Source organism: Oryctolagus cuniculus, chromosome 1 (genome assembly GCF_051225735.1).
Source record: "Oryctolagus cuniculus isolate XC-2025 breed Fujian yellow rabbit chromosome 1, ASM5122573v1, whole genome shotgun sequence".
Taxonomy (NCBI): domain Eukaryota; kingdom Metazoa; phylum Chordata; class Mammalia; order Lagomorpha; family Leporidae; genus Oryctolagus; species Oryctolagus cuniculus.
In genome coordinates this window covers 61,071,013-61,083,908 of record NC_142867.1, presented here as the reverse complement: position 1 = coordinate 61,083,908, position 12,896 = coordinate 61,071,013, and the positions used below count along the sequence as shown (strand labels likewise).

The window sequence follows — 12,896 nt, the reverse complement described above, 5'->3', positions numbered from 1 at the left end:
AGATGCCATGGATTGATAGAACTTGACACATAGCATCTGCCAAATAGGTTTAAGTTGAATGAATTAAACAGCCATGTTTGACTTAAATTACATTTAAGTAAACGTTAGCTGGAAATTTAAATTTAATTGTTTGATATTATTGTATACTATTTAACAGAGAGAAGATAGAGGGGGGATAGAGACATCACAATTGAAATTTTTATTTTTCTATATTTCCTAATCAAGTAGAGTGAAGAACCAAAAACAAACAAACAAACAAACAAAAAGTAAAATCACAAGAGCTTATGATGATTTTGTCACCCTAATCTCACTGATGCTGAACCAAACAGACCTTACCCCAAGCTCATTCACTCTTAATGGGATCCCAGGACTGGAGGACATGCATGTCTGGATTTCCTTCCCGTTTTGCTCCATGTATGTTGTGGCTGTAGTAGGGAATTGTGGACTGCTTTACCTCATTTGCTATGAGGACTCCCTGCACAGGCCCATGTACTACTTCTTGGCTATGCTTTCCCTTACTGATCTTGTCATGTGCTCCAGTACAATCCCTAAATCTCTTTCTATCTTCTGGTTTCATCTTAAGAAAATCAACTTTGATGACTGCCTGGTCCAGATGTTCTTCATCCACACCTTCACAGTCATGGAGTCTGGGGTGCTCATGCTCATGGCCCTGGATCGCTATGTGGCCATCTGCTACCCTCTGCGCTACTCAACCATCCTCACTAATCCTGTCATTGTCAAAGCTGGGCTTGCTACTTTCCTTAGAGCAGTCCTGCTCATCCTTCCCTTGATTTTCATCACCAAGCAGCTACCCTATTGCAGAGGCAACATAATACACCATACATATTGTGACCAGCTATCAGTAGCCAAGTTATCCTGTGGAAATATTAAGGTCAATGTTATCTATGGGCTGATGGTTGCCCTCCTGATTGGGGGCTTTGACATCCTGTGCATTACAGTCTCCTACACCATGATCCTGCGGGCAGTGGTCAGCCTTTCCTCGGCAGATGCTCGGCAGAAGGCCTTCGGCACCTGCACTGCCCACATCTGTGCCATTGTGTTCTCCTACAGTCCGGCCTTCTTCTGTTTCTTTTTTAACCGCTTCGGGAGCCACACAATCCCTCCTTCTTGCCACATCATTGTGGCCAATCTTTACTTGCTCCTGCCTCCCACTATGAACCCTATTGTCTATGGGGTTAAAACCAAGCAGATAAGAGACTGTATCATAAAGATTTTTTCAGATTCTAAGGATATCAAATCCCATAACATATGAAAAGGACATTTGTCAAGAAAGGAGAAGAAAGGGAAGAGACGGGAAATGAAGAAGAGGAAGTGCATCTAGGGGAGAAGAGGAAGAAAGATACTTTTGTCAGCTGTTTAAAAAAATCTAATGATGAGTTTTTAGGAGTCTTGTTTGAGTTGAGTGGTGCATTCCCATTAAATGTCTTTCTAATGACAGGATCACTTGCATGCCCTCTCTATGAGATTTTCCTTTTCTCAAACTTGTGAACAACTGTTCTTATTCTTCATCATAATTTCCATGATTAAACTCAGAGGACATGAAATCAATTAGCAAAAGAAATAAATCCAGATGCTAATTTGTCTGATTTCATAGTGATGGGAATGTCCAGTTTGAAAACTATTACTTCCCTTTAGAAAGTATGTGCTATCATTACCAAATTTCTTCTATTTTCATCATACTTTCTCGTTTTTAAGTTTAATGTTATTTATTTGAAGGGCCTGCACTGTGGGTTAAAGCCCTGTCCTGAGGCACTGCATCCCATTGTGGGCGCCAGTTCTAGTTCTGGCTGCTCCTCTTCCAATCCAGCTCTCTGCTATGACCTGGGAAAGCAGTATAAGATAGCCCAAGTCCTTGGGCTCCTGTACCCACATGGGAGACCCAGAGGAAGCTCCTGGCTCCTGGCTTCAGTTTTGCGCAGCTCTGGCTGTTGTGGACTTCTGGGGAAAAAACCAGCAGATGGAAGACCTCTCTCTCTGTCTCTATCTCTCTCTATAACTATGTCATTCAAATAAACAAAATAAATCTTTAAAAAAATTTATTTACTTGAAAGAGAGAGAAACATGAGCCAACATTGTGGCATAGAAAATTAACTTGCTTCCTGCAATGCTGGCATCCTCTATGGGTGCTGGTTCAAATCCAGCTACTCCACTTCTGATCCAGCTCCCTGATATTGGCTTGAGGAAAGCAGCAGAAGATGGTCCAAGTGTGTGGACCCTTAAGCCCACATGGGAGTACAGGATGAAGCCTCTGTATCCTGGCTTCTCTTGGTTGTGGCCATCTGGGGAGTGAACCAGTGAATAGAAGATCTCTCTCTCTCTCTCTCTCTCTCTCTCTCTCTCTCTCTCTCTGTCTCTCTTTGTCTCTGTCTCTCTCTCTCTCTCTGTGGCTTTCAAATAAATAAATGAATCATTTAAAAAGTTGAGATACAGAGAAAGACATAGATATCCCATTTACTACTTCACTTTCCAAATGCCTACCACAGTGAGGACTGGCCCAAACTGAAGCCAGGATCTGGGAATTCATCTGGGTCTCCAAGGGTGGCACTTAAGGTGTGCATTAGCAGGAAGCTGGATTAGAAATGGAGCTGGGACTTGAGCCCACGCACTCCAACATACAACACCAGAATCACAGGTAGTATCCTAATTGCTAAGCCAAATCACACTTAAATGCATGCTGTCTTCTTGATGAAGAAGCTAAGCCTATCTATGAGATCATAAGCATGAGGATTCAGCATCTGGATTTTTAATTTGGACATGGATTAGTCATCTGAACACTTTTCTCCTAGGAAAATACTACCCAAACAAAATGCCACCAGACCAGCAAGATTAGCAGTTCTGTTAAAAAATGGCTCTCAAACCATAGTTTGGAGAGAGAGAAAAAGAAATCGTATTTTAAAAATAATAGTAAATGTTTGAGAATGCATCTGAGGAAATAAATTCTACATTATCATTTGTTTTTAAAGTTCTTACAAATAAATAGACAGGAGACCAAAGAAAACCATCATTTGATATCAATTTCACAAAAGTAATGTCAATTTTATGGGACTATATAGTGAACTCAATTATTTAAGCCCTCTGTATTCAACTGACAGGAATATGTATTTTCCTCCTAATTCATTTCCTATGTACTCATGAATTTCAACTTAATTATGTCAAGTTTTGCTTTACTACTTTCATTTTAAAATCATGTAAAATAGTCATCCTATTCCTCAAAATATAACTACTTGCTGTATTCCAACCCCTTTTCTATTCACATTAAAGGCAAACAAATTGTCCAACACTCTTTTTCTCCAATTATCTGCACAAAATCACTTTTCATGAAGTTGTCTTTCCCACTCATCACCTGGAAATGCTTCTGTAAATTTCACCAGTGCCTTTACAGTTAAGTCAGATGGATCATTTCCTGTTCCCACTAACACTACTTCCCAGGAACACTGAATGAGATTCTTTTATTCCCACTGTCTTGAAATAGATTTTTGTTACTTCAGAAACATTAAACATTTCATGATTTTCACCATCTTTGACAAACACTCTTTACAAACATCAGTATTATGTAGAGACATTACTTACCTTTTCCTTGCTCTTGAAATTAATGTAGTCTTAGTTGAATGTGATTCATGCTGTTTTTAATAACAAAATTTAAAAAGCAAGGACTGTAGGGATTTGGGTACGTTAGTTTCATTTTTCTAGTTCTTTTGTGTTATATTCTCACCAAATTTGTCAGCATACATTGTTTATAGCAAAGAGCATTTTAAATTGAACGCATGCTGTTTATTTCTTGAAGGGAGCTTTTGGGACATGTTCAAAATTTGGTATATTTTTACTTTATTTCCCATTTTTTAAAATTTCTTTAAAAAGATTTACTTATTTATTTGAAAGGCAGCATGAGAGAGAGATAGAGATGGAGAGAGAGAGAGAGCAAGAGAAAGAGAGAGAGAGAGTGAGAGAGAGAAAGACCATCCTCTGGTTCACTTCCCAATTGGCTGCAACAACCAAGGCTAGACCAGCCAAAACTAGAGATAGGAGCTTCATCTGTGTCTCTCACATGGGTGCAGGGACACAAACACTTGGGCTATGTTCCACTGTTTTTCCAGTATCATTGACAGAGAGCTGAATTGGAAGTGGAATTCCTGGGATTTGAACTGAGGCTCCTATGCGATGCCAGCATTTCAGCCAGCGGCTTATCCTGCTGTGGAGCAACATTGGCCCCTTCCTTAACCAACTTACCAGAAGTATAACTATATTCATATTTTCAAAAAGTTAGGTTTTGTTTTCACTAATATTTCATGTTCATATTTTGCCAGTTCCATTACACTAATTTTTGCCCTTGTCCTTTAGTGTGTCTTTTTTGAGTTCATTCACTTGTTTCTGTCTGATTTCTCTAAAATGTTTGCTTTACTGTTATGAATCCACATTATTCATTTGATTGAAGTTGTAAAGTTCAAAGAAGTAGGACAAATTATTTTGACATGTATTTTAGATATGCCACCCAAATTTTAATCATGTAATTCTTTAATTATAGTTTATTTTTATGGATTGCTTTTTTTCCCCCTCAAGTTACTTGGTAGCCTATATCTTAAATTCTGACATAACTGTTCTTATATTATCAAGTTCTAATTTTATTGTATCATAGTCAAATAAAATGATTTGTTGATGTTGATTTTGGGGAGGGAATGAGACTTTCTTTAAGTCAGTGTGTATTTGATTTACATGTAAACATTGTGTGAGTTGGCTAATAAATGTGTGTTCTCTTCCTGTTGTGAAATTCTGTGCCCCTGTCTTTATTCATGCTTGTTATTTATGTTATTCATGATTTTCCAACCCTCCAAAATATAAAATTCCTGAAGGCAGAAACATTTTCTTTCTTGTGCAGCATAGCAGCTATAACATCCACCATAAGACATGATGTATGTGTGTGCACACACATTAAACTCAAACACACACAAACATGGATACAACATTAAAGACATATTTTTCGAGTAAATAAATGACTATATTGAGGAAATTATCAAGTTAGTAAAAGTGTAGATCAGGTAAGATGAGTAAAAAGGGACCCAGTAAAGGGTATATTGAGGCTGAATTGTGAAATAATAGTTGCAAATATTCTATGATTCTATTTATTTTTTTATTTGAGTGGCATAGATAAAAAGAAGCAGAGACAGACTGAAAGAGACAGAGAGTTCACATCTGTGGGTTCACCCCCCAGATTTCCCCATAGTCAGGACCTCAGTCAAGGTCCTCAATCAGAAACCCAACTGCTTGATGCATCACCTGCTGCCTCCCTGAGTGTGTACTTGCAGGAATCTGGAATCAAGAGCACCGCTGGAACTTGAACTATAGCACTCCAGTCTGGGAAGCAAGAATCTCTGCCATCTTAACAGCTATGCCACATATCACCCATGGGTTCCAAGTCTATAAGACATATAAAGTAGCTAAATTCATAGAAACAAAAAATAGAACAGCTGTTATCAGGTGCTGTTTTGGGGGGTGGTAGTGAAAGAAATTTAGGTTTGTCGTTTAAAGTCTCCATTTTACAAAATGAAAAAGTTTCAGACATGCGGCACACAACACTGTGAATATAATTACTACTGAAATGTGCACTTAAAATGGTCAAGATAGTGAATTTCATGTTGTGTAATTTGGAACCACAATGTGAGGGTTTAGAATAAATACATAAAATGACTATGTAAAACAAAACATCAGGCATAATAAGCATAAAAGAAAATCCAAAGTTCTTAAAAATGTGAACAGAGGCATGATAGGAACTCCAGTATATAACGTCTCTGGATACAAAAGAAGGTGATGTTTTCTATGAAGAATTAAGTTATATTTTGCAGTCATAATTTTGTTTGCCAAAAAAGTACAAGATTTCAGTGGCATATCATGAGTATGTATTTGATTCATGAATTGGAATCAGCCGGCAGCTCTGTTAATCTAGATAAAATTATCTTGCTGAATTCATTAGGGGTTGGTCAGTGAGTAGTCGATTGACTGGTTAACTTGAGTTGGTTAGAGTAGAACGACCACTGTTGGAGTATAATGTACTTTTGCTATAGCTGACCTTGTATCCTCAGTGGAAAGCCCAAGCTTCTTGATGATATTATTGACTAGGTTCCAAGAGAAGAGGCAAAGTGCATGTACTTTTGCAAGCTTATGCTTATATCAACTTTGTTACTTCTGATTGACCAAACCAAGTCACACAGTCAAGCTCAACATAGTAAACACAAGGACTGCAAATTTGTAGGATAAATGTTATAAAATACAGAGAAAATAATTGAGGACTTAGATGGGTAAAAGTAAAGTCTTCTTTATCTGAGCACAATTTCAACAAGGCTCACCAATCCAATTCTCTAATACTACTAAATTTTGAATGTTTTCCTCCTTGTCTTCACCAGTCTTTATAGTTGTAAAATATACAGAAACAAGAGTTTGCCTTACTGGAATATGTGTCTTGAGTGTCTGGAAGATGCTTGGTGCTTCATGAATGTCAGCTAATGTATGTTTTTGAACAATGCAAAGCATGCTGTTTAAAAACACTGGATTTCCTTTCTTAATCGTGAGTAGCTTCACTCATGTATTAAAGATATTTTATGACTCACAAAATTAATAAATATTTATTGAACTTTATCCATGTTTAACATCTTCATTTCCAAATTAAATCCCTCAGCAAATTTTAAAATGAATTTAATGTCTGGACTGAAAAAAAATAAAAATTGAAAAAAAGTGTTGTCAAATTTGAAAACGTTATTACTCATTGATGGTAAAAAGACACATTATTGATATATGATATAATAGAACATGAAATCTGGTTGTATAAAATGGCGTATGGAAGCAAAAGTTACATAAGATGAATAAGAAGAAGAGTTCCAGAAGGTATAAAATTTGAGATGGTGAGCAGCCGATTTCCAAAGAGACACAGTGGGCAGCCAAGTGCATTTCATGCACTCAGAATCACAGTATGAGCAGGAATGGGGTAGCAGGACAGGAGGATGAGGCAGTTTTGGGGTGCACAGGGGAACTTCCAAATTAAATCTTGCAGCAAGATAAGAGTTTTTTTCTTTTATGACGACACCAGTTAAGAGCCTCGTCTTCCCTTTTCTTCATGTAATGGAGTTCAAACTACCTAATTAAAATAAATCAGAAGTCAAGAATGCCAAGTTGCCTTTGGTGGCTTCTCAAACTAACTCATTATTATTTGATCTTTAGAATTTACCAACCCTACTGAGAGCTTTTCATTTCTGATATGTGGACAAATCCTAGAAACACAAGGTGAGTGAAAAATCCCTCTGAAATTTCTGGATTAACAAAATTTAAAAATACACAAAGTGGTTTTATATTCTAGTTTTCCTTTAAAGAGACTTCCCAAAAGTTTCTGTGAAGAGAAATCTTTTAAAATCTTTTTATGCCTATGCTTAATAAATCGATATGGGGCCAGCCTGTGGCATAGCATGTTAAGCCACTACCATCCCATATGGCTTCCAGTTCGAGTCCCGGATGCTCCACTTCTGATTCAGTTCCTTGCTAATGGCCTGGGAAGGCAGCAGAGGAACACCCAAGTGCTTGGACCCCTACATCCACCTGGGAGACCAGAGGAAGCTCCTGGCTCCTGGAGCAGCCCTGGCTGTTGTGGACATTTGGGAAGTGAACCAGCCAATGGAAGACTCCCCCCCCCCAACTCTACCTTTGTTTTTTTTTAACTTTTATTTAGTAAATATAAATTTCCAAAGTACTGTTTATGCATTACAATGGTTTCCCCCCATAACTTCCCTCCCACTTGAATCCTCCCATCTGCTGCTCCCTCTCCCAATCCATTCACATCAAGATTCATTTTCAATTGTTATTTACAGAAGATCAATCTAATATATATTAAGTAAAGATTTCATCAGTTTGCACCCACACAGAACATAAAGTGTAAATACTGTTTCAGTACTAGTTATAGCATTAATTCATATTGTACAACACATTAAGGACAGAGATCCTACATGAGGAGTAAGTGCACAGTGACTCCTGTTGTTGACTGAACAATTTGACACTCTTGTTTATGGCATCAGAAATCTCCCTAGGCTCTTGTCATGTGTTGCCAAGGCTATGGAAGCCTTTTGAGTTTGCTGACTTCGATGTTATTCCGACAGGGTCATGGTCAAAGTGGAAGTTCTCTCTTCCCTTCAGAGAAAGTACCTCCTTCTCTGATGGCCCCGTTCTTTCCACTGGGATCTCACTCACAGAGATCTTTCATTTAGTTTTTGTTTGTTTGTTTATTTGTTTGTTTTGCCAGAGTGTCTTGGCTTTCCATGCCTAAAATACTCTCTTGGATATTTTAGCTGGATCTAAATGCCTTAAGGGCTGATTCTGAGGCCAGATTGCTGTTTAGGACATCTGCCATTCTATGAGTCTAATGTGCATCCCGCTTCCCATGTTAGATCGTTCTCTCCATTTTTGATTTTATCAGTTACTATTAGCAGACACTAGTTTTGTTTGTGTGATCCCTTTGACTCTTAGAACTATCAGTATGATCAACTGTGAACTGAAATTGATCACTTGGACTAGTGAGATGGCATTTGTACATGCAACCTTCATGGGATTGCATTGGAATCCCCTGGTACATTTCTAACTCCATCATATGGGGCAAGTCTGATAGAGCATGTCCCAAATTTTACATCTCCTCCCTCTCTTATTCACACTCTTATATTTAACAGGATCACTTTTCAGTTAAATTTAAACACCTAAGAATAATTGTGTGTTAATTATAGAGTTCAACCAATAGTATTAACTAGAACAAAAAAAATACTAAAAGGAATAAAGTATTAAATTGCACATCAACACTCAGGACAAGGGCTGATCAAGTCACTGTTTCTCATAGTGTCCCTTTGTAGAAATAAAATCACTTTAAAAAATTCCTGCACTGGAGACAAAAGAAACACATTTTCTAGAATAAATAAATAAATAAATAAATTCTAGATCCATCAAACCCAAATTAACATCATGGCTACATGATGTGATTTCAGTACTTTCCCTTAATTGCATTCTTCCCTTGAGTTTGACTGCTTTTAGAATGTCTAAACAAGATAAGAGTCGGTGAACTCAAAAGGCTTCCATAGCCTTGGAAACTCATGACTGGTGCATAGGGAGATTACTGATGCCATAAACAGGAGTGTCAATTGGTAAAGTCAACAACAGGAGTCACTGTGCACTTACTCCTCATGTAGGATCTCTGTCCTTAATGTGCTGTACATTGAGACTTAATGCTATAATGAGTACTCAAACAGTATATTTCACTTTGTGTTTCTATGGGGGTGCAAACTATTGAAATCTTTACTTAATGTATACTAAACTCATCTTCTGTAAAAAAAAAAAAAAAAAGAAAAAAAGAAATTATCAATTCCCAACTTGACTCTCACTGGGATTAAACATGACAATAGGTCTGATCTGATTTCATCAGCATTTAAAAAATCATCTATTATTTTTCACTTTATGTTTGTGTGGGAGCAAACTGTTGAAATCTTTACTTAATGTATGCTAAACTGATCTTCTGTATATAAAGAGAATCGAAAATGAATCCTCATGTGAATGGAAGGGGAGAGGGAGTGGGAAAGAGGAGGGATGCGGGTGGGAGAGACGATATGGTGGGGAAGCCATTGCAATCCATAAGCCGTACTTTGGAAATTTATATTCATTAAATAAAAGTTAAAAAAAAAAGAATACTTGGGATTTATAGCTCTGGGGAATTTGCTGTTCTTCTACTTCAGTAGGCCCCTGAGTTTCTCTGCATTGCCCATAAAATCCTAGAATCCATCTGCAGCAGTGTAAACAAGCTCTGAACATACTGAGGTTAATTTACATAACATGAGTCCCATACAGTACCTAAACAGTAAGTACATGGTGGGGGCAAGAGCCAGGGTTATCTTTATCTTTCACAGAAATTTGGGGATATCTCATAAAAGCTGTGATAGGAGCCTCTATGTCAAATGCTTATTGACTGCACTTCAAGCTAATTAACCTGAGTATTGAAAATTTCATAGAATTTAATGTTATATGATAGTCCGGGAAAATTTAGTTTAATAAAAGGGGAGTTACGGTAGCCGCAGAAAAAAGAACCAGGAAAAAATTGCACGGGAATCGTGAATCGGAGGACCTACTGGGAGAACAAGGTCGCCCACCGCGCGGAAGCCAAGTCGCGGGACCGAGCCGCAGAAGCCCCAGTGCTCCAAGGGGAGTGCATGCCACACAGACAACAGCGGGGAGACTTGGGACGCTCAGGGCTCTGAGTCCACACATCGGTGCTGGAAGGGGAGGTGAGCTCAATAACCCGAGACATTGGTGGGGAAACGGGGGTCAGAATCTAGAGGGGGGCCGGAAAGTGCAGCAAACTCACTACCGGAAAGAAGGAAAAAAAAAAAAAAGCTTCGGGGTTTCTCTTCCCCCTAACCTTGCAAAGGTTACAAGGCTGCAAGGCTAGAATTCCCAAGAGACAAAGAGCAGGCCTGCTCTCTGGATTTACATATCAATGGGGGAGAGCTAAGGAACTGAGTCACTACAATTCAGTAGCCTAGGCAACCCAGTGGGAGTCCAGAGGAGCCAAAGACTGGAAGCTAAATACCATCAATTCTGCACAGCCCTGCCCTGCGGTGTTACTTACCCCCTGAATAAATAAAATAAATAAATAAATAAAAAGAGAGATTTACCACGCATAACCTGAGGGTGTCACCTTTGCACACCCTTAACCTGGAAGAACCAGGCAGAGCTCTCAGGCCGCACCCATCTCAAGCCTCCAAGGCTCCTCCAACAGCAGGCAGTCCACTTAACACGGACACAGTATAAAAAAAAAAAAACGCACAGTGACGCAAGAAGAATTAACTATGCCGAGTAACAAACACAGAAATAGAGGGAGCAAGATCAACGATGACACTATGATGCCTCCAAATAAGCAAAACACCCCAAGCCAAGAGTATGAAGATGATGAGATAGAAGAAATGCAAGATACGGATTTCAAAAAATTTATGATAAGAACATTTAGAAGTTTTCAAAAGCAAATCCTTGAACTACAGAAATCCTTAATGGACAAGATTGAAAATCTCTCTCGTGAAAACGAAATTTTAAGGAAGAGTCAAAATGAAACTCAGAAACTAGTAGAACAGGAAAGTGTTATAGTGAAGAGAAATCAAAATGAAATGAAGAGCTCAATAGATCAAATGACAAACACATTAGAAAGCCTTAAAAACAGAATGGGTGAAGCAGAAGAGAGAATATCGGACTTAGAAGATAGAGCACAGGAAAACATACAGTCAAACCAAAGAAAAGAAGAGGAAATTAGAAACCTAAAAAATATTGTTGGGAATCTACAGGATACTATTAAAAAAACCAACATTCGAGTTCTAGGAGTTCCTGAAGGCATGGAGAGAGAGAAAGGATTGGAAGGCCTTTTTAGTGAGATACTAGCAGAGAACTTTCCAGGTTTGGAGAAGGACAGAGATATCCTAGTACAGGAAGCTCATAGAACCCCCAATAAACATGACCAAAAGAGATCCTCACCACGACACGTGGTAATTAAACTTACCACAGTGAAACATAAAGAAAAGATCCTAAAATGTGCAAGAGAGAAACGTCAGATTACTCTCAGAGGATCTCCAATCAGACTCACAGCTGACTTCTCATCAGAAACCCTACAAGCTAGGAGGGAATGGCGAGACATAGCACAGGTGCTAAGAGAGAAAAATTGCCAGCCCAGAATATTATATCCTGCCAAGCTCTCATTTGTGAATGAAGGTGAAATAAAGACCTTTCATAGCAAACAGAAATTGAAAGACTTTGTGGCCACTCGTCCGGCCCTGCAAAAGATACTTAAAGATGTGCTACACTCAGAAACACAGAAACACGGCCATCAATATGAAAGAAGGGAAAGGAAGAACACCTACCAGTAAAAGAGCATGGGAAGCTCAAAGCATATACTAGAAAATATTTCCGGGAAAATGGCAGGGCAAAGTCACTACGTATCAATAGTCACATTGAACATTAATGGTCTGAATTCTTCAGTTAAAAGACACCGTTTAGCTGACTGGCTCACAGAACACAACCCAACTATTTGTTGCCTACAAGAAACACATCTCTCTAACAAAGAGGCATGCAGAATGAAAGTGAAAGGTTGGAAAAAGATATTCCATGCCAACAGAAACCAAAAAAAAGCAGGTGTAGCCATATTAATATCAGACAAAATAAACTTTAATACAAAAACTGTTAAGAGAGACAAAGAGGGACACTATATAATGATTAAGGGTTCAATTCAACAGGAAGATGTAACTATTATAAATGTATATGCACCTAATTACAGGGCACCGGTCTATTTAAAAGATATGTTAAGGGACTTAAAGGGAGATTTAGATTCCAATACAATAGTACTGGGGGACTTCAATACTCCACTCTCAGAAATAGACAGATCATCCGGACAGAAGATCAACAAGGAAACAGCAGATTTAATTGACACTATTGCCCAAATGGATCTAACAGATATCTACAGAACTTTCAACCCTACATCTACAGACTTCACATTCTTCTCAGCAGCGCATGGAACCTTCTCTAGGATTGACCACATACTAGGCCATAAAGCAAGTCTCAGCAAATTTAAAAGAATTAGAATCATACCATGCAGCTTCTCAGACCACAGCGGGATGAAGCTGGAAATTAGCAACTCAGGAAACCCCAGACAGTATGCAAACACATGGAGACTGAACAACATGCTCCTGAATGAACACTGGGTCATTCAAGAAATCAAAAGAGAAATCAAAAACTTTCTGGAAGTAAATGAAGACAACAACACATCATATCAAAACTTATGGGATACAGCAAAAGCAGTATTGAGAGGCAAATTTATAGCAATAGGT

General features: G+C 38.4%; 1 protein-coding gene across 1 annotated transcript; it reads left to right on the top strand.

Annotated features, from left to right (window-relative positions):
- The first annotated feature begins 307 nt into the window (after positions 1–307).
- Positions 308–1,273, top strand: LOC100354404 (olfactory receptor 52N4-like). The gene has a single exon (XM_008265062.4). It carries the CDS (start codon positions 314–316, stop codon positions 1,271–1,273), a length of 960 nt encoding a protein of 319 aa, XP_008263284.3. The 5' UTR covers positions 308–313.
- The last annotated feature ends 11,623 nt before the right edge of the window (positions 1,274–12,896 follow it).